Source organism: Gracilinanus agilis, chromosome 5, assembly GCF_016433145.1.
Source record: "Gracilinanus agilis isolate LMUSP501 chromosome 5, AgileGrace, whole genome shotgun sequence".
Taxonomy (NCBI): Eukaryota; Metazoa; Chordata; class Mammalia; order Didelphimorphia; family Didelphidae; genus Gracilinanus; species Gracilinanus agilis.
The window spans coordinates 312,657,417-312,679,736 of NC_058134.1; the positions used below are offsets into that span (position 1 = coordinate 312,657,417).

General features: G+C 44.6%; 1 protein-coding gene across 1 annotated transcript in view; it reads left to right on the top strand.

Annotated features, from left to right (window-relative positions):
- The window catches only part of LOC123250309 (zinc finger protein 2 homolog), a 34,918-nt gene extending 16,069 nt beyond the window's left edge, over positions 1 to 18,849 (top strand). The window contains exons 2-6 of the mRNA XM_044679313.1: positions 10,727 to 10,806; positions 11,639 to 11,734; positions 16,718 to 16,902; positions 16,987 to 17,742; positions 17,911 to 18,849. Coding sequence (XP_044535248.1) covers positions 10,727 to 10,806; positions 11,639 to 11,734; positions 16,718 to 16,902; positions 16,987 to 17,742; positions 17,911 to 18,254 — 1,461 coding nt within the window. The 3' untranslated portion in view covers positions 18,255 to 18,849. The remainder of the gene's footprint in view (positions 1 to 10,726; positions 10,807 to 11,638; positions 11,735 to 16,717; positions 16,903 to 16,986; positions 17,743 to 17,910) is intronic.
- Positions 18,850 to 22,320: the final 3,471 nt, after the last annotated feature.

Genomic DNA, 22,320 nt, shown 5'->3' on the forward strand with positions numbered 1-22,320 from the left:
GGCCAGCCAGCCTGAGGCTCGGGAGCTGGGCAGAGCCCGGACAGGCCCGGATGTGGCTTTCGGGTCCTGTGTACTAGGGGAGGCTCCGGGAGCCCTGCCTCCGTGCCCGAGGGCACCCCTGGGAGCAGGTCTGGGGTATCCCTGGGCACCGGCTCCCGCCGCATCTTAGTCTCTCCTCCTGTGATCCTGCTTCCCTGCTGGGGTGGCGTTAACCCCCTCCTTCCAGCGGGGGGACCCCAGTTGCAATTGCAATTCCCTTTTTTTCTTCCAGATGGATTTTGTTGCTGTTTTTCCTAATTTCATAAAACAGCTTTTTGCGAAGTTTGGGAGGCGGCACTGAGTGAGCCGAGTGGGCGGCGGGCCGCTCTTATTCGGTTAGCTCGGCCTCCCCAATATTTCATATTGTCGAGGGTGATTCGAATTGGAGTTTCTCTTTCTGCCTCCTGTTGGCGATACGTAGAAGTGCTGACGGATGACTGACGGCGACTTTGCTAGCCTTGTCGATTGTTTCCACCAGCTTTTCAGTTGATTTTTCTGGGATTCTCTAATTATTGCGTCCTTTCCTCTGCTTGGTCTCCTCCTTGCCTACTTTAATCCCTTCAATTTCTTCTCGAATTGCCACAGTTCTAGTACAGTCCATGAAGTAACAGGCGATAGTGGGCAGCCTTGCCGCACTCCTGGCCCCTAACTCGGCCGCATGGAGGGGATCCATTTAGTTCATTTGCTCCTGGTTTTAAATGAAGGCTACTTATTCTTTTGAGGAAAAGACCTTTTATTCCTGTACTTTCTATTTGTTTGTTTAAACCCTCCCGTTCCATCTTGGAGTCAATGCAGTGTATTGGCTCCAAGACCAGAAGAGTGGTGAGGGCTGGGGCCAGTGATGGGCGAACTAGTCCCTGCAGGCCAGATCCACAAAGTAGTTTGCCCATCACTGCCTTAAGCCATTCCCTAATCACTACATCTGGATATGGGGGGGGGGGCAGTGATTAGGGAATTGCTTAGGCAATGGGGGTTAAGTGACTTGCCCAGGATCACACAGCTGGGAAGTGTCTGAGGCTGGATTTGAACCTAGGACCTCCCATCTCTAGGCCTGGCTCTCAATCCACTGAGCTACCCAGCTCCCCCTTTCTATTATTACCCATAGGAATGGGTCTTGCATTCTGTCAAAGGCACTTTCTGCATCTAGAGAGATAATCAGCCGGTTACTGGTGGTTTGATTATTGATATGGTCAGTGTTTCCTGTCCCCCCCCCTTTTCCCGGGAAAATCAGCCCTCTGCCTCCCTTAAGTTGGGTTAAGCGGGAGAGCTCTGTGACTGGGTCTTGTCGTGGGTTTGAATTCCTGCCTTGTTCAAGAGCTTTCCCAAGATTGATGCAGAAGGAGAGTCAGAGTGGTTTCTGCTTTTGCTGCTGCTGAGGCACCATCCTGACTCACCACCACCCCCCACCCCCCACCCCACCCCCCGCAGCTTTCTTCTCAGGTCCAACCAAGAGCCACTGGCCCAGAGAGTGAGCAAGAGAGTGGCAGTGAGGAAGGTGGGCTTTTCTACACTGGAGGAAGTAGGGGAGGGGCAGTTCCCAGGCCAGCTCCTACTTCTCACAAAAGTAGAGAAGTCAGACCATTCCCTGGGCAAAGGGCTGCCTGTCAGGAAGAACTTTGGCTGGAGCTCCATTGAGGGGACCATAAAGTGGGGGGGCAGGTTTGGGGAGGCAGGAGCCTGAGTGGGGAGACAAGGCCAGGAAAAGATGGAGGAGCTGCACCCCCTGGACTCACTGGGACTCCTTTGCTGCCTCTACAGGGAGCCTGGAAGCCAGAGGGATGGCCTCTGAGAGGGACAGATTCCCAGGCCAGGTAAGTGCATTCCACCCCAGATGGGAGCTTCATCAGCCAGGGAGGCCCTTCCCTGGCTCTGCCACAAGATGGGCTGGGAAGCTGCTCCCTCCTTCCTGCTGGGCCATTTCTGTGCCCCCATCCCAGGCGGGGGGGGGGGGGGGGGAACAGCCCTTCCCAGCTCTCTTTTCAGCTTTGTGAGGGGTTCCTGGGCCCCTGGGCAGCTCAAACCCCTAGAGGTTCCCCCAGGCGCTGCCTTCCATGTTGGATTTCTCCTTGGGCACAAGTGAGCACCAAGGAAGAACAATGACTCCTTCGTCTTTCCTGTCTAGGGTTCGTGTCTTTGCTCTCCCTGCTTGTGGTGACACTCACAGAGACACTGGCACCCTCTTTCTCTTAGTTTCTTTTGACTAAGCTGTTCCCTCTGGAGTCTGCTGTGGCCAGGCCCGGAGCAGAGCCTCAGGGTGTCCCCTGGTCTGTGCTGTCCTCAGGGCAGAGATTGCCCCCTGGAGCTGCTCCCTGGCTGCTGCCTCAAGTCCTCGGGCTACCCGGGCCTTAGCAGTTTTTACCAAATAAGGAATTTTCCCCAAAATAGCTTGTTTGCCACTTTCTCAGACACCGAGTTATGGCCGAGTCTCCTTGATTTCTGTCTTCATTATCTTAAACCCCAGGTTTAGGATGCCCGCTGATTTGTCATCTAGTCTGAGCTCTGACAGTGCTCTTCCCCAAGTATCCTGGCTTCTTTTCATCATTTTCCTTGGTATGGTTGATCTTTTGTTTTTCCAAAGGAATTTTGTTATGATTTGATTCAGCCCTCTCAGATATCCCCTTCCTCATGGCATCAGGGAGGGAATTATACTTTTTTTCTCCTGGATTTTATTTTTGTATTTGATACTCTTAAGAATTCTGTTCAACTCGAAGCCATACTTTTTTTTATATTCCATTCTATTCTGAGTTCAATAAATAGTTTCATAATTTCCAGGGCGCTAAGTAATATTTTTTCTGGAAAGGGGGCTGTAGGCCAAAAAAGTTTGGGAACCCCTGGCCTAGACCTTGCTGCTCTCCTGTCTTAGAATTGATACAAAGATAGAAGATAATGCTTTGTTTTTGTTTGTTTTTTAATGGAGGGATTTATTGAGAGAAAAGCTAGACATCCATGTCAAGCCAAGTCTTCCCAGTAGCTAGGGAAGAGTCAACTGAGGAGACTGTGAGCAGGGCTGTTAAAGGCTAAAACCATTAGCAGGAAGGGGCTGTTGGGCTCTGATTCCCTCTCAGATTTGACCTGATGTCCCAGCAGAAGGGATTAATGACCCTTTTTTGCATATCAGCTTGTGAAAGGGAATTTAAAGTATCCCTACTTAACACTTAGTCAGTCACTAAAAAATAGTTCACGCCCTAACAGGCCACTGTATATAAGTGGGAGCCTTACAGAGATTCGGACCCCTCTTCATTCTTGGAGGCATTCGATTCTTGTATTCATTCTTGGCTGCCTTTAGCCTAGGGACCGTGAGCTCTGGTGGGATTCTTGGCAGTCTTGGCCTCATGTTCACTGAAGGTTATGAAGGTTCTTGGTGGTTTTTTCAGCTCTTTGGCTTTTCAGATTTTGGCTTCCTGATCCAGACTTTGGATTCACATTCTGGTCTAGAGGCACTAGGATTAGGACTTAGGGTATTTTTAGCTAGGTGATATTTTCTACCTCCTTCCTATATTTCCCACTTTAATATCTCTACCTTGCTGTAAATAAAGCTACTAATAGCCTACTGACACATAGTTTAACTTTAACTTTTATAAATGGCGACCACAACAATTCTTTTTTTTTAAACATTTATTAATATTCATTTTTAACATGGTTACATGATTCATGTTCCTACTTTCCTCTTTACCCCCCGCTCTCCCCCCACCCATGGCCGACGCACATTTCCACTGGTTTTATCATGTGTCCTTGTTCAAGACCTATTTCCAAATTGTTGATAGTTGCATTGGGGTGGTAGTTTCGAGTCCACATCCCCAATCATGTCCATCCCAACCCATGTGTTGAAGCAGTTGTTTTTCTTATATGTTTCCTCTCCTGCAGTCCTTCCTCTGAATGTAGGTAGCATCTTTACCATAAATCCCTCAGAGCTGTCCTGTGTCATTGCATTGCTGCTGGTACAGAAGTCCAATACATTCGATTTTACCACAGTATATCAGTCTCTGTGTACAGTGTTCTTCTGGCTCTGCTCCTATCACTCTGCATCAGTTCCTAGAGGTCTTTCCAGTTCACCTGGAACTTCTCCAGTTTGTTATTCCTTTGAGCACAATAGTATTCCATCACCAGCATATACCATAATTTGTTCAGCCATTCCCCAATTGAGGGGCATCCCCTCCTTTTCCAGTTTTTTGCCACCACAAAAAGCGCAGCTATAAATATTTTCGTACAAGTCTGTTTATCTATGATCTCTTTGGGGTACAAACCCAACAATGGTATGGCTGGATCAAAGGGCAGGCATTTTTTTATAGCCCTTTGAGCATGGTTCCAAATTGCCAGCCAGAATGGCTGGATCAGTTCACAGCTCCACCAGCAATGCATTAATGTCCCAATTTTGCCACATCCCCTCCAACATTCATTACTCTCCCCTTCTTTCATTTTAGCCAATCTGCTAGGTGTGAGGTGATACCTCAGAGTTATTTTGATTTGCATTTCTCTAATTATTAGAGATTTAGAACACTTTCTCATGTGCTTATTGATACTTTTGATTTCTTTACCTGAAAATTGCCTATTCGTGTCTCTTGCCCATTTATCAATTGGGGAATGGCTTGATTTTTTATACAATTGATTTAACTCCTTGTATATTTGAATAATTAGACCCCTGTCGGAGTTTTTTCTTTTTTTTTTAATCATTATTTTTGTCAAACCAAATTTTTAACTATTACATTTGGCATCCAGTTTTAATTATTACAACAGTGTTCCCAAACTTTTTTGGCCTACTGCCCCTTTTCCAGAAAAAATATTACTTAGCCCCCTGGAAATTAATTTTTAAAAAATTTTAATAGCTATTAATAGGAAAAGATAAATGCACCTGTGGCCATCACCACCTCCCTGGATCTCTGCAGCAACTACCAGGGGGTGGTAGTGCCCACTTTGGGAATCACTGTATTACAAGCTGTTCCAGGGAGGATGTCTGAGCACCTTAGGATTCCTTCTTTAGACTCTCTGGTTGGGCTTTGTCTCAAGTGGGTAGAAGCAGTCTCTTTAGGGCTCCCTGGAGTTCTAGAATGGAAGCCAGGGGCTTCTGCTGCTGGACTTGCTAGGCAGGCATTCCTTTATTTATTTAGAATATTTTTCCGTGTTACATGATTCATGTTCTTTCCCTCCCCCCAAGCTAATGAGCAATTCCACTGGGTTATCCATGTATCATTGTTCAAAACCTATTTCTGTATTTTTCATATTTGCAGTAGAGTGATATTTTAATGCCCAAACCCCAATCCTATCCCTATATACCATGTGATATATATTTTTCTTCTGTTTCTATTCCCACAGTTCTTTCTCTGGATGTGGATAGCATTGTGTAAGATGGAAAAAAGGGGTTTTGGGTTTGATATAAATATTTAAAGGTGTGGTCGCCAAGGAACTGAATAAATACCAATTCCTAAAATCATTTTAGTAATTTCTTTACAAAATATAGGAGAGAGTGGAAGTAGAGAGATGAGAAGAGGGTAGAGTAAGAGATCTAACTTAAACTAGATTTGTATTTAAGTCTGGGCTTTACTCCAGCAGGGCTCCAGACGCCCAGCCAGAAAGCCTAAAAGTCAATTAACAAGGGGTTTAGTCATGAGGGCTTCTCCCAATCAAGGGCCCCTCTGGAGGCTAAGGTAGTCAGCCTTCTTCACTCACCATGTGTAGTTCTAAGGGAAAGATTTAAGAACAGTCTCACCAAGGTCTCAGGGTCCCAGGTCCAGAGCTCCTCCAGGTCCAAGTCACGAACAAGAAGAAGAAGGCTGATCTCACTGAACTCTCTTTTAAAGGGGCTTCTTATGTGTCACTTCCTGTGCCTTCCTCCTAGTTTTCATGTTTAATCACAACAGATACTTTTCTTAGGACTGCCCAGGAAGCAGTCAGTAAATTTTGATTGTGACTCACTCTAGCACACATGGGTCACAGACCTCCCAACTTGTGAGTTAAGTGGAGATGTTTACACTTTTGGTGATTAGATTTGAGAATGGGTAAGGTAGATTTAATCTCATTATCACATAAGTCCCTCAGAATTGTCCTGGTTCATTGCATTTAGTAGGCATTCCTGATGGTCCCACTCTCCATTATTCCAGTCCATCTCACATTCTAATGTCCTCAGTTAGCAGCACTTCCAAACACCAGGCTCTGGAGTTCCATTGTTTCTTTTCCTCTCTTATTTAATCCCTTCCACTGATTTCCCTCTCTTTTCTTTTACCAGCACCATATGAGTCTGCTGATTGCTGCTTTCTAATATAGGCCAAGGTCTGGAAGTGCTGCTCCTGCTCTGGCCTTCTTTTCATCATTCCCTTAATGTGGGGGAGCCTTTATATTCCCCAGTGGGGTTTGTTAGGATTTCATTCAGTCCTGTCAAATATCTATGTCATCATTTGAGTAGTGCGGCAGTAAATGTCTTAAGTTATTTGAGGTAGTATTACAATACAAGTTGACTAGGGGCAGCGAGGTGGCTCAGTAGATAGTGTTATAACAAAAAGGGCCTAGGGAGATATATACAGTGATGTGAATGTATGTATTCTCCTTAGTTGCAGATGGTGAGGGAACACCAACCCCGATCACCCTTGAGAGTTGTTATAATTTCCCCTTTCTCTAACAGTTGCCCAGGGAGGACCCTGAAAGGTTAGGTGGATGGGTAACCCTTTCAGGTCCCACCTGGGGTTGGATAAATTATTATAGGGTTTTGATTTGCCTTGGATCACGTTTGATATCTGACTGCGTTGGCTCTCTCCCCAAGGGTCCTGATATAGAGACTACTCAGGAGGAAGGTACTTGTTCAACTCTCTATATCTATAATCTATAGTTAGGGAAAGGATAAACAGGATAAGGAATGGGGATTGGAGACCCTGTCGATCTAATATCTATAACTAGTTGACAATCAGGACTGGAGGCTATTGATTTAGTAAAAGCTGGAGCTTTATTCTCCACTACCCCCTCTGGCCCAGCCTAGTCACAGCCAAGCCAGAGAATAGGGACTGCTATTGATGCAGCTGTGTTGGTGATCTTATTCTCTCAGCTTTCTCACTACCAGTGATGGTGATGCACTAACTCTCACAGTCTTCAGGAAATATTCAGATTTTTCCTATCCTCTTCTTCATGGACCTCCCAGCCTCCCTTCACCACCCAGAGACCTAGAGACCTAAAGAGCTAGAAAGATCCAGAGACCTAAAGACCTAAAAAGCCCAACCCCAAAGGCCAAAGACCCCTTCAAGTGGCTATCGGGGGAATTTATACTGCCAGGCCAACCGACGTTTGACCCTGGCTCACAGCATCTGGGAACACTCTATGTCTTCCAACCGCCTCCCCTGTCATTCAGGGTGGCATCCATCATTTCCCAGGTTATAAACATAACAATAGAGAGCTCCATCTGGAGTTGGAAACCCAGGTTCAAATCTGGGCCCAGACCTTCCTAGGCAAGTGACCCTGGGCAAGTCACTTAACCCAGTTGTCTAGCCCTTATTGCTCTTTAGCCTTGGAACCAATAGGGGAGGGTTTTAATAAAAAGATAAGTGACCCGCTGTGTTCCCAGCCTTTGTGGTCAATCATTGGTTGGGGGAAGGCAGCACTCGGTGTGTCGTTTGGCAGGTCACTTGCTCACCTGTGTGAGAATGGGTGCATACAAAACCGGAGCTGTGCCAAGGGTCCCATCCCTGGGGAGGAAGTGGTGGCATGGGCCCACATTTTCTGTTGTTGGAAGCCTATCCAAATTTCCTATCTCATTATGAAAGTTTTATTGGAAAAAAAATATGCTCTCCTGAAACTGGGTCACCTGCACCCAGCCTGTCAGCATGTTGCTACCTTGGCGCATATGAATTAAGTCCTTTGAATTTTCTATGTCCTGAGTTGGACCACCTTCATTTTGGCAAAAGCCCAAGGGGAAGAATTTTTCTTTCAACAGGTAGTATCATTCCTTTGATGGTGTTAGCATGACCTAGCAAGGAAGGAACTCTAAAGATTCTCTCAAATTTAGTCTGCCCTTTAGTTCCTTAAGGATGGCTTTGCCAATGGATCTGGACAAGTTTTTTGTGGACTTTGGACCCTAGACATTGTGTGCATATTTTATTTATTTGGATTAGGATTTCTGTATCTCATATTCCTCCTTTGTTACTAATGTCTAGGAATTATATTGATTTTTTTTAAAAGATTTCATTGTTGTTATTTTTGGAGACCTTTACCTTCCATACTGGAATCAAGGCTGAAGAGTGGTAAGGCTTAGGCAATGGAGGTTTAAGTGACTAGCCCAGAATCACATGACTAGGGTCAGATTTGAACCCAAGTCCTGCCATCACCAGACCTAGCTCTTCATCCACTCATCTACTACTACCTCACTGCCCCAGTGCTATTGATTTTTGAGGATTCATTCATAACCTGCAACTTTGCATATACTTCATTGTCTCATTTGTTCTCTTGGCTGATTGCCTGGGATTTTCCAAGTTAACCGTCATATCATCAGCCAACAGGGATAGTTTGAGCTCTTCCTCCCTTCTTTTTATTCCTTTATTCGCTTATCTTACTGCAGTCGCCAGCATTCCCAGAAGGAGATCCACCGAGAGTGGGGAGAGAAGGCACTCTTGCTTCACCCTGTTGCCCTCATGGATTGGAAACGGTTCTAATCCAGCCCTGGCTCGTGTGATACTTGCTTTTGCTTTTAGATAGATAGTTTTCTGTTTAAAAGGCCCCACTGTGCGATCCTTCTTGTCATACTTTTAGCATGACAGAGTGCGGCCCCTCTTCAGTCTTTTCCTGGGTTTCTTGAGATGTCCAGGTGCTGGGGGATGTTTCGATTTTGATTAGCACTCATTCTGTTGGTTGTCCCCGTAAGGGTGAGCCATCCTGGCATCCCAGGTCTAAATCCCGCTCAATCACACTGAATGACTTCTTGGAGAATTTGTGGTAGTCTTTGGGGGTCAGAGTCAGTTTACAGTTTTTGAGGCACCGTTCCTGAATGCTGTTGGCTTGTAGTTTACATTCTTTGCCTGGACTTTGCCTCGTTTGGGTACTAGGTCTATATTTGTCTCAAAAAAGGATTCCAGCGGGACGCTTTCTTTCGGGGGGAATTTCTTTGTAAAGTGAAGGTGCTAGCTCTTCTTTCCAAAGGTATTAGAGTTTTCCTAGGAGTCTACCAGGGCCTGAAGGTGCTTTTTCCCCTTTTTGGTTGTTTTACATCTAAATGGATTTCCTTTTCTGAGATCAGGCTACTCAAGCTCTCTCTGGTCTGCTGACAGTTTGAGGATTTCCTGGTTTTGGAACTGTTCCTCTATTTCTCTCTTGTTTTCTCAGTTCCATTAGTATCCACTGCAGGAGAGGTTCCAGTCATCCTCTTCATTGATTCTGAATTCACTGAGATTTTCTCTTTCTCCTTCACTATTATATTGGTCTGTATTATATTTCTGGGCTTCATCAGATTCTCTAAGGGGGTTGATCCATTTTATTGGTCCTTCTGAAGAACTAGCTTGCAGTTTTCTGCCTCACTTCTTTCTGTCTTTTGTTTCCAATTGATCTTTCTCCTTTCGAGTTTTTCCATGACTGTCTCCTTTGGGTTTAGTTTCAGTTTGTCGATTTGGGGAAGTTTGAAAAAGGTGTCTTCAGTGTATTAAACTCGTTTTCTTCTTCATGTCTGATGGCATGGCTATGTGATGAGCTCCTAGGACTGCTTGAGCTGATTCACAGTCTTGGGGGTTTGTTGTTTGATCATGTCAAAAATCAGATTCCGAGAGACAAAGTTGCAGGTATGAAAAATCGACTTACTAATTAAATGAGCAAATAACCAATAAATTGAGGTCAGTGGTCTCCCTCCAAGGAGAATACCGGGTCTGTTTAAATAAGTCCCTGTCAAACCTGGCCTCAGATGCATCCTAGCTGAGTGACCCTGGGCGAGTCACTCAACCCCCGTGGCCTAGCCCTTACTGCTCTTCTGCCTTGGAACCAATGCCCATCATTGATCTAAGACAGAAGGAAAGGGCTTGAACAAAATAAATGTCTCCCTAACAGCAAATTCCTGTGACCTCTCCTGACAGGCAAAAGAGGACCCCGATTAGGGGACATTTAATGAGGAGATGGGCTAAGAGTTTTTAACTTCTGTTGTGGGGAGGCACAGCATCAGCTGAGAATGTGGCCTCATGATGGGATTCAGGATTTGTCTGGCTTCGTTTCCTCTTTGTAACCGGTCACCCCTGAGACTGATTAGGAAGCGAGGGCAGGCCTGAAGGTTGGCTAGAGCTGGGTGACTTCTCTTTCCAGGGAAGACAGAGGGCCAGGCCAGGGAGAGGGCCTGGGAGGAGTCTCTCTAAAAGCCAGACCAAATGAAAGCTGGGGGATTGAAACAGAAGGGAATGTTCCACAGGCATATTAGTGAGCAAAGGATGCAGCATCACAATTCCTTGTGCCCATTCACCCCTGGGACTCACCAAGAGACCTGGCGTCCTCAGTGAGTCACTAACTCACTAAGTCACTAACTCAGACAACTCTAAATCCCAAGACTGATTCCCCAGACAGGAGGAGACCACGGCGTGGCAGTACTAAGCATTTCATGGGAGTCTGAAGCTGAAGTGTTTCCTACATGGAGAACAGTGTGAGGGGATGAGAGCCAGATCGAGGGAAGCACTGCCAGGAGGGATGATTTCATTGTGATGTGACTTTTCAGTCCTCTGTGCTCTGACTTGGGCTGCTCTAGGAGGCGGTGACATTCCAGGATGTGGCTGTGGAATTCACGCGAGAGGAGTGGCGCCTCTTGGCCCCTCCCCAGAAGGAGCTGTACAAGGAGGTGATGCTGGAGAATGCCCGGAACCTGCTCTCTGTGGGTAAGGAGCCTCTCCCTGCTGCCCGAGGCTGCCATCCAAGGGAATATCATCCTCAGCAGCAGGCAGGGTTGGGAGCAGTTTTCAGTCAGGAGGAAGGGATGAGGGCTGGTATGCCGAGTCCCAGAGCCAGGGTCCTCCTGCTGCCTGGTTCCCCTGTAAAAGGATTGTATGATAGCTTCCTCTAATTTTTAGATAATTTTCTGATTCCAAAGTGGTTCCATAATCTCCCCCAAAAGAACTATCCCTCAGGAGTCTGGGAACAATCCTGGGGTCCCTGCTTGCATGCCTTTGTTGCTTCCTGGAACACAGACTGGCCAGTCCAAAGAATTTGGACCAGTGAGGGTTTATGGAGTGTCCAGTAGGAGAAACCCAGCCAAGGAGGCCAACACTCCCCAAATGAGTAGTACACATGGTTTAGGTAGAGTTCCAGGATGGGGAGCCAGGGCGTGGGGCACGACAAAAGTGCCATTCATCAAGGGCCCTGTGTCTGGGCACCATGAGCCTGTTACACATTTGGGGGATTAGAAGTCTGCCAGATTGGAGCAGAACTGCATGGGCCGTGGGGGAGCTGACTGTTCCTTAGAACAGGTCACACGACAGGGCAGTGTGGCATGTCCCATTCTGAGTTGCTTGTGTGACAAACACCAGTGGGTGAGTCAAGACTCAGTTCTGTGAGCATCAGAGAAGGATTCTCAGAAGGGAGGACTCTGGGCCCACCTCCTTTCCCTAAAGAGAAATCAAATGACGAGTTTCTCTCCATCCTCCTCCCTGTTCCCCATGTGCAGGGCTTCCAGCTCCCCCAGAAGATGTGCTCTCTTCTTTGGAGCAGAGCGAAGCCCTGTGGGTGCTGGAGCACGAAGGCCTGAGAAGCTGCTGCCCAGGTGAGGGAGGTGTGGGAGAGCCAGGGTGACCAGAGGCTTCTGTGTGCTCTAGAGAAGTCAGGGCTAGATTTGGGGGCAGGAGGACCTGACTTGGAATTCTTTTTCAGAGGTTTTAGCAGGGTTTTCCTGGACAAGTCACTGAAGCCCTTAGCCTCCGTTTCCCTATCTGGAAAATGAGGGGCCTGGACTCCAGGGGCTTTTGGGTGCCTTCCCGGGATCAGTCTACGCTCCTATACAAAGTCAGTGTTTGGCATTTGGGGTCATGGCACTCTCTGAAAGGGAGTGCAAAAAGGGGTTATTATGTGACCTAGAGAGCAAGATCGCTTTTGAAAATGTCTTCTTTTTTTTCCAGTGAAATAGGAGACCAAGTTCTCATATAAGAGAAGGGGCGGGCACGGGGTGGGATAAGCCATAAAGGAGGGTTGGGGAGCAATGAAAATGTTTGGGAAAGCTGCTGTGGTGGGTGGCAAAGGGAATCAGTTAGGGAGATGTGACAGGATTGCCTGATGGCCACCGTGAGAGCCCTGCAGAGCCAAGGGAGCCTCAGTTTGCAGTGGCCCTACGCAGTGATTTTCTTTCTCTCTATTCAGTAGCACAAGAAGAGGAGGGAAAGGGGCTGCCAGCTCTGGAAGCAATCCAAGGCTAAGCTTTGCCTAAATTATCAGCCGCAGGCCCTTTCCTGACCTCGGGCTCGGTCTGGGAGAATCCAGTAGCCACACCATCTCAGTTTCCAAAGATGGGAGGTCGAGACTCCCAAGTGTTCCATAGTGTAAAACCCTTCAGGAGCCTAGAAAGAAGCTTCTGTGATCTTCAGCACTGGGTCTGGTCAGGTCTCTCAGGGTTAGAACCTCACCAGGGCAATGACTTAGAGGTGATCAGGCAGGAGAGAGAGAGAAATATGGCCAAGGCCAGAGCACGCATTTGATGTTTAGGAGACAGACAAGAATGCAGGGATTGAAGCAGAGGCTGGGGCCTGGTTGTGGCTCCACAGCCCAGTCAGTCAGTCAGTAAACACAGTGTCTTCTGTGTTCTGGGCACTAGGCTAAGCTGAGGTTACAAAGGAAGGCAAAAGACAGCTCTCAGGGAGCTCCCAGTCTAGGATCCAAACATGGAGATGGTTTGAGAAGCAGCAAAAGATTCTGAGCCTCCCTCTTAGTTGTTCTAGGGAAAAGAGTGCTTGGGAATGGAACTACATTTAGTTCAGCTGGGAAGTAAGTGATTAGAGGAGGGAGCATAATAACAGGTTAAAAAGGACAACAGAATTGGGGCAGAAATCGATCCAAATAAAAGCTGCCACTGACATAGCACTGACTACATGTCACGTACTTTCTAAATGTTATTTGATCTTCATAAGAACCATAGGAGTGAGACACTGTTATTATGCCCATTTTACAGATGAGGAAACTAAGGCAAACAGAAGTCCTATAATTTGCTCATGGTTACAGTACTAGCAAATTTCTGAGAATGGGATTGGAACCCAGGTCTTCCTGACCAGAGGCTCAGCATTCTATCCACTGCATCACCAACTGTTTTCTCATTATTAAACAGAACACTGTAAAAATGTCCATACACATAGGTGGAAAATTGGAGGGAAAATGGACAATCTCTTACTGAGGGATGGAAATTCGTTTCCTGTTTCTAGGTCCCTAACTAGACAACAAAATGAACTGTGAATTATTTTGTAAAAGATTCTTTTTCTAATAGTAGCAAACTAACTACCCTCTTACTGTGGGATCCATATTGCTGAGAGGGGTTCAAGTTGCATCACAGAATTCCATAGTGCCCCCCAGAACTCTTAAGAGAGGGGGCAGTTAAAGGCACTTGGAGTCCTGGTATAAAAAGCTAGGTTGCCCTTCTTGCGGGATCCTGACTCTTTGCTCTTAGATCTGAACAGAGGGGCAATCTGTGTAGCTCACAGTATCTGACAGCCAGAGCTGCTTTCCTTTGTTAGACCTTCAAGCAAGGTTTAGGAAGAAGAATATTTAGGGGCTTAGCTAGGTCAGCCGTTTGAGTTACATTTCCCTCTTTGGGGGGAGGGGCTGCTCATTTGACGTAGCTGTTTTAGGTAGCTTCCCTTACCTCTCATTCCTAAACCATGTCCCCCATTCCTATTCCCAGATATTAAACCCTTATCATCTACAGATAATTTGGGGAAATACTCACATCCTCCATAAGCCAAGTTCCTCTTACTAGTGGCTCTGAAGTTGATCCTAACCTCTGAGCCAGTGAGCTGCTTCTAAGACATCAAGCCTCACCTATTCTATCCTGTGGGGGAATAATACAGAGAAAGCTATCATCACAAGGGGTTTAGCCTTTCCCCACTTACTATCTTGGCCCAGAAGTTATCAAGCCAGATTATCCTCCATTATCAGACAGTTAACTGACTTCCAACTGCTTAGAGGGAGGGGGGAGGTGAAGGAGTACTCCTCAAGTTCCTGCCCCTCCCTTCCAGTCAAGCCTGCCTGTGTTTCTCCAAAGACCAGGGATTAGGGAGACTTCAGTGTCACTGACCCCTGTCATCTTACAGTTTCCTTAATTCTCCAGTTTGGCCAGCCAGCCTAGGATTTCTTTTTTGAACCTGAGAGTGGAAAGCTTCATCGTGGCCAAACTTATTAACAGAACAATTGTTACTCTGGGGTGCTCTGCAGTACTGCTGTATGGTGTTTGGAGGGCATATTCAACTCTATGGCTTGTGACAATCCCTCAGTTTTTATGGAAGTTATCAGGGTGTATGATTCATACCAATGGCTGACCATACCCCTGGGTGAAGCTCTGGCCTATGTGTCATCAGGGATGGCCACGACAGTCATTTTATGGGGCCTTTATGATATTGGGGAAGGTTTTGAACTTTACACTTACTGAAACTGTTTTGACTAAAACTGAAGTCATTTCAGTTGTCTCCAACTCTTTGTGACCCAGTGTGGGGTTTTCTTGGCAAAGATATTGGAGTGGTCTGCCATTTCCTTCTCTAGCTCATTTTACGGATGAGAAAACTGAGACAAACGGTGAAATGATTTCCCCAGTGCGTCAAACAATGACACACAATGTCAGAATCTAGATTTGAACTCAGGTCTTCCTGATTCCAGGCCTAGTGCTCTGTCCACTGCCCCACGTGACTACCTCCACTGAAACTACTGAATAATTTATCCATGTTTCCATCCAATTTCTTTGAGAAACTGCCAGATAAGAAGAATAGTAACAGAAGCAGAGAAGTTCAGATCAGAAAACAACCTCATAGCGTGGCTGTGAGGGCCACTTGAGGTCTGTTTTGTAGAACATTTTGGAAAGTCCATGATGGTTTCTTGCTGGCCTCTCCTGTGCCTGCCTAGAGACCAGGGTTTTCCAAGAGCCTGACGTCTCTGCTGCAAGACTGCAAGTGCAATCAGTGTTTTGATCTGGTCATCCCAGCTTTGAAGAGATGAAATTATATGGCAACCCAGGCATATCCTCTGGTGAAGGTCTGTGCTTGCCTGGGAGCATTTACATAGGAATTTGAACAACCTTCCTGGAAGTTTGGAAACAATTTGGTATCAAATGGAGAGCCTGAAAGAGTAGGTCACTTAGAAGCGGTCAGCCTTGGATGGAATCACTGCATGAACCCTAAAGGCATTATATATGCCTCTTCAGAGGGGGTTGCATTCACTGCAGAAATAAATCCATGGTGGTTGAAACATGCACGTTGTCCCTGAGAAAAAATATCTTTGTTAACAAAATTGGGCAATTCTTTATTCCTTCAGGTGCCATTGACAAATTTTCAGCTTGAATCCCTTGGACCATTATCTCAGATTCCCAGGAAATTTATGAGTGACTAAATGGTTAGGGTTATTAGTGGACTGATAGTGAAGCATGCTGTCCAGTTATTTATAGAAGGAATTATAGCCTCAAGTTCTTCTTTGAGATACCTATTTCCAGACATGGGAGGTGCCAAACATTTAAAAAAAATTTTATTAGAATGGTTTTATTTTTCTTTTTGTGAGCAGAAGCATTTAAGGATAATTTTTTAAAAAGTAATAAATTAAGTCTATACCCAGCAAGTAAAGGAGAAAAAACAAAATTCATCATGTGATTTCAGATACTGTAAGAGAAGATCTGAGATGGAAGGTGATCACATTATGCTGACAAACAGGATAGATCATGAAATAATAGGAATATTTTTTATAAGTGCACCAAATGATGGAACGTGCAGACAGTGAAAGGGAAATGGAAAAGGAAGGATTGAAAGTGCAGTCTGTCCAGTACTGTGGACAGAGCATACTCAGTTACAGTTTGAATTTAGCTACTGGGATTTGGGTCAAGTCATTCAGCTTCTGAGCTCTTGGCCTAAGTGGTGAATGTAATGAGAATGCTGGTCCTATCTGTCACAGGTATATTGTGAGCATCCAATGTGATTGTGTGTGAAGCTCCCTGTAAATTAAACAGTCCTTCAGATATGAGATAGAAATGTTTAAATGATCAATTCTGCCCATGTAAATTTGAAATTTTTCTCTTTCCCTTGAGATATAGAATGTCACTCAGTTTGTGCCCTGCCAGTGGAGGGAAGTGGGGTGGGGTATAATTGTATATGGGTACAAATGTGACTGTGTATATAGACTTGCTTCACTGTTTGTTTCTTTCAGAAGGAGAGATCAGACCTGAAATGAAAGCCACTTCTGCAGAACTAAACCTTTCTGTGCATGAAACCACTCACAAGCAAAGATTCTGGAACGATGGCCCTTGTTATTGCCCTTGGAGAGAAATCTGTGCTGAATATCAGAGAATCCATACTGGGGAGAAGCCTGATGAATGTAAACAGGATGGAAAGACTTTCACACAGAGATCTGGGCTTGCTCTACATCAAACCATACACTCCAGAGAGAAGCCTTATGAATGTAATCAATGTGGAAAGATACTCAGATGCAGCTCCAGTCTTGCCATACATCAGAGAATCCATACTGGGGAGAAACCTTATGAATGTAATCAGTGTGGAAAGGTTTTCACGTGTAGCTCCAGTCTTACTAAACATCAGAGACTGCACACTGGGGAGAAACCTTATGAATGTAATCATTGTGGAAAAGCTTTCAAATGTAGCTCCAATCTTACTAACCATCAGAGAATCCACACTGGGGAGAAACCTTATAAATGTAATCATTGTGGAAATGCTTTCACATATAGCTCCAGTCTTACTAAACATCAGAGACTGCACACTGGGGAGAAACCTTATCAATGTAATCAGTGTGGAAAGATACTCAGATGCAGCTCCAGTCTTGCCATACATCAGAGAATCCATACTGGAGAAAAACCTTATGAATGTAATCAGTGTGGAAAGGCTTTCATGTGTAGCTCCAATCTTTCTAAACACAAGAGACTGCACACTGGGGAGAAACCTTATGAATGTAATCAATGTGGAAAGTCTTTTACACAGAAGGCCAGTCTTGTTAAACATCAGAGAATCCACACTGGAGAGAAACCTTATGAATGTAATCAATGTGGAAAGGCTTTCACATATAGCTCCAACCTTAATAGCCATCAGAGAATGCACGCTGGGGAGAAACCTTATGAATGTAATCATTGTGGAAAGGCTTTTACACAAAAGGCCAGTCTTGCTGAACATCAGAGAATCCACACTGGGGAGAAACCTTATCAATGTAATCATTGTGGAAAGGCTTTCAAATGTAGCTCTAATCTTACTAACCATCAGAGAATGCACACTGGAGAGAAACCTTATGAATGTAATCAGTGTGGAAAGGCTTTTACACAGAAGGCCAGTCTTGCTGAACATCAGAGAATCCACACTGGGGAGAAACCTTATGAATGTAATCATTGTGGAAAAGCTTTCAAATGTAGCTCCAATCTTACTAATCATCAGAGAATCCACACTGGGGAGAAACCTTATGAATGTAAACAATGTGGAAAGACATTCAGTCAGAGCTCTAGTCTTGCTGAACATCAGAGAAGCCACACTGGAGAGAAACCTTATGCATGCAATCAGTGTGGAAAGGCTTTCACATATGGCTCCAGTCTTAGTAAACATCAGAGAATGCACACTGGAGCAAAACCTTATGAGTGCAATCAGTGTGGGAAGGCTTTTAGAAGCAGCTACCATCTTAGGCATCATGAGAAAATTCATTCAGGAGAGAAACCTTATGAATGTGATCAATGTAGAAAGGCTTTCAAATGTAGCTCCAGTCTTATTAAACATCAGAGAATCCACACTGGGGAGAAACTTTATGATTGCAAACAATGTGGAAAGGCTTTCAAATGTAGCTCCAATCTTACTCAACATCAGAGAATGCACACTGGGAAGAAACTTTATGAATGTATTGAAGAAGAAAGGCTTTCACAAGCAGCTCCAATTTTGCTACCCATCAGAGAATCCACAGTGGGGAGAAACCTTATGAATGCAATCAATGTGGAAAAGGTTTCAGGGGAAAATCAGAACTTAAATCTCATCAGAGAATTCATACTCCATAGAAATCTTACCACTGACATGAATGAGGAAAGGCATTCAACTGGAGTACAGATCTTGATGAACAGCAGCTAATTCACCCTGGGCAAAAACCATATATGGACTCAACGTAGAAAAATCTTCAGCCAAAGACCTCTTTACTTTACCTCACAAGAATTTATACTTGAAAGAAGCCTTTTAAATGTACTCAACGGGGACATATCCTTCTCTAGATGATGGAAGTCACTGGTGAAGAGTTATTTTTTTCTCACTATAACAGAATGGTGAAACAAGGGAAAGTAATTTGTGTCCACCTATCAGGTTGCAAAATAGCCACAGGGGCCAGTAGAGTTGCTTATAAACTACAGAATTGTGTGAAAGAAAAGATATAGATATCCTCCAAAAATAAAATATCTTCAGAATAAGGAAAGGGACTTGACAATATTATGTCAACTGGGGAAAGAATGTTTGGTAAAGAGAAGACATCAGAGTTGTTTGATCAAGGGTATAAAAATTGGGGCAATTAGGAGAATTTCAGCCTCCCTCAGGCCACCTATATGTATGTGTTCAGGCTACTGCATGTAACAAGAAACTTCTTAATAACTTGAGATAGTTTCTTCTGCCTCTTGATTTTTCTGCCAATCATGGTTTGACATGTAACAACAGGTGCTTAATAAATGGTTCTCCCCAATCTGCTGTGTTTTTTATGTTCTTTTTTGCCCGTGCCTTTAGTGCCTTCATTGCCAAAGCTTAAGGCTCAATCCCTATATGAGAAGTTTCCTGATTTCTCCCAGTGGTTAGTGGTCTCTCAGCCCCTTAAAATTACTTTGGATTTACAATGTATATGTTTTGAGATTGTTTTTCCCTCTTTATACAATATATCCCCCCAGTAAAATAAAAATTCCTTGAGGCTTAAGACAGTTTCTTTTTTATTCTCCATCCTCAGCACACAGGAATAGTGCTTTTCACATTGTAGTCCCTTAATGAATGCTGGTTGGATTGAATTTAAAAATTTTAAAGACATTTTCAGACAATTCTAAATAGTCTTTTATAGTATTATTTCTGATTTTATTGGCATGTAGACATGATCTATTTTGTGAGCTTCTCTGCTACCTTTGTAGTGGTTGTTTTTTTGCTCTGATTTGTGCCTTTGTTGAATCTCTTGGGTTTTCTGGGTTAACCATCAGATTATGCACAAATAGAGAAGTTTTTTATTCAAATATTTTATTTTCCAATTTTCAACATGTTTTCTGAAATTATAAGACCCAAATTGTCTCTCCTCCCTCCCCTTTCCCCTTTCAAAGGTGGTAAGCAATTTGATTTGAGTTACACATGTATTATGCAAAAACCTACTTCCAGTTGGTCATTGTTGTAAGGGAAAAAGCCCAAATAAAAACAAACTAATGTGAAAAATAGTATGCTTTGATCTGCATTCCAATTCCAATTGTTCTTACTCTGGCAATGGATTGCATTCTTTGTGATAAGTGCTTCAGAATTGTCCCAGATCATCGTATTGCTAAAAGTAGCTAAGTCTTTCACAAATGATTATCATCTAATATTGCTATTACTGTGTACAATGTTCTCCCAGTTCTACTTATTTCCCTTTGTATCAGTTCATGTAGATCTTTTTTGCTTTTTCTGAAATGATCTTGTGTGAGGTAAAATACCTCCATCCCATGGCACCCCAATGGTGGGTGTTAAGAGTAACATATCTAATGGCTTGGCATCTCCTGGCATGAGTGTCAATATGCAACGTCACCATGGAGGGAAGATCTAGTGGGGTTTAAAAATGCAAGCTCAGGAAGGAGAGGCTCTTTTTACTTCTGCACTTGAACAGATTGACTCCCTAGGCCTGTGGCATGCATGCCAAAGAGGGTACACAGAACCCTCTCTGAGGGCACTTCTGCTGTGGCCCACTAGAAAGGCAGAGGGACATAGGCGGAGCTTCTTCCTTCTCCACCATTCCTCCTGCCCTTCTGCCCAGCAGCCCAATGGGAGTGCTTCCTCCTTCCTGTCTGGGGTAAGGTAGACAGCTCACAGGTGGCAGAGCTGGAGGGGATGGCTCAGGCCACTTCCTCCCTTCATAGGCACCTGAAGACATTCCTCACTTTACCCACCTCTCTCCCTGTTACCCAATGAGAGCACTTTCTCCCTCTCCTGTTTGGGGTAAGGAGGGGGCAGCACGCAGTCTCCAAAAGGTTCACCATCACTTCCCTAAGCTGATGCTTGGCAAGGGACAGCATGGAGGAGACCATGGTGGGCTGAAACCTAGGACTAGATCGTAGGTAGATTTTGGCCTTGTTCTCTCTCTCATTTTATTAATAAATGCTTATAACTTTGGCCAACCCCCTTTTTATCTATTACAATCCTGTTTCTCATTTCTTAGAGCACAGTAGGATTCCATCGTCATATACCATGATTTGTTCATGTTCAACAGACATCCCCTCAATTTCTGATTATCTGCCACCACAAAAAGAGCAGCTGTAAATATTTTTGTGCAAGTAGGTCCCTTATTTATCTATTTTTGTTTTTTATTCTTTTGGATACAGACCTAGTAGTGCTATTANTTTATCTATTTATTTTTGTTTTTTATTCTTTTGGATACAGACCTAGTAGTGCTATTAGAGGATCAAAGACTAGGCACAGTTTTATAGTCCTTTGGACATAGTTCCTGTGTTATTTAGAATTACTGGGAGTAGTTCTATTTGGAAGTATTGAGGCTCTTGATATGTAGTGTTTGACAAACTTCTTGTGGACATGTGGGGGACCTTGGAACTACATTTCCCTTGGTCCAACAGGTTTCCTGTTTTAGATGACGTCTTCAAGGTGAGGGATGGCTTTTAATATTGGGAAGTGGCTTTGAACTCCCTCTCTTTGCTACCTGAGCGGGCGGGCTGGAGTATGAGACAGACAAGATGGAAGAAGATAGGTACTGGTGGGCATTTTGAATAGATCTTAGCCAGGCGTGTGGTCGGTTTCTCTCTATCAGCATGGCTTTAATTAAAATACTATTATCCCTTATAATATCAGCCTTTATCATTTTAAAAAATAACATTCCAAATTGTCCTCTGAAATGGTAGGATCAGTTCACAACTCCACTAACAATGCATTAGCATCCCAATTTTGTCACATCCCCTCCAACGTCGTTTTACTATCATGGACCAATCTGATAGGAGTGAGGTGTTTTAATTTGCATTTCTTTAATAAAGAGTGATTTAGAACATTTCTTCATATGATTATTGTTAGCTTTGATTTCTTCTGAAAGTTGCTTGTTTCTGAAAGAAGTGGGGCTGGGAAGCAGGGAGCCCAGAGAGAGGCAGCACAGGTAAGATCTGGAAGACAACATTCTGACATAGCTCATGACAGGGACACAGAGACACTTGAGAGACTGAAATGTTCCAGGTAGATAGCTGGGCCCCAAAAGCAGGATGACTACATCCCGAGGTCCACTGAGGAGCTGGGGAGGACTCCAGGGACCCTCTGGCAGAGTTGAGCCTTGGAATCCCCAAAAGGAAACTGGAGCCAGGGAGCCAAATGCCTGGGGTCTGATAGGGAACCATGGGGTCCAGATAAGAGGGGCCAGGAAAGAGCTTGGGTTCTTGTATCCAAGATGGGGTCCTGGAGGCAGGAAGGCAGAGTTCATGGATTCTTATGGATGGCCTGGTCTAAAGGCAGGCCATTGGAGTCTCTAACCAGGAGCTGGATCAAGGAGACAGGACATGGGAGTCCTGATGAAAAGGCTGAATGTGGAGCTGCTGAGTTTCTGCTGGTAAAGTCTGGAGTTCAGGAAAGCATGACCCAGTGGTATTGTGGGAGAGCTTGAGATGAACCTGGGCTGGGAAGGATGCTCCCTCAAGAATGACAGGCTCCAATGATTTTTTTTTTTTAATTTTAAACCCTTAACTTCTGTGTATTGACTTATAAGTGGAAGAGTAGTAAGGGTAGGCAATGGGGGTCAAGGGACTTGCCCAGGGTCACACAGCTGGGAAGTGTCTGATGCCAGATTTGAACCTAGGACCTCCCATCTCTAGGCATGGCTCTCAATCCACTGAGCTACCCAGCTGCCCCCTGATTATTTTTTAAAATAGAGAAATTTACTAAGTTGAATGTGAGTTGAATGACTGGGAAGCAGGTGCAGGTAATAGACTGCCTCAATAAAGAG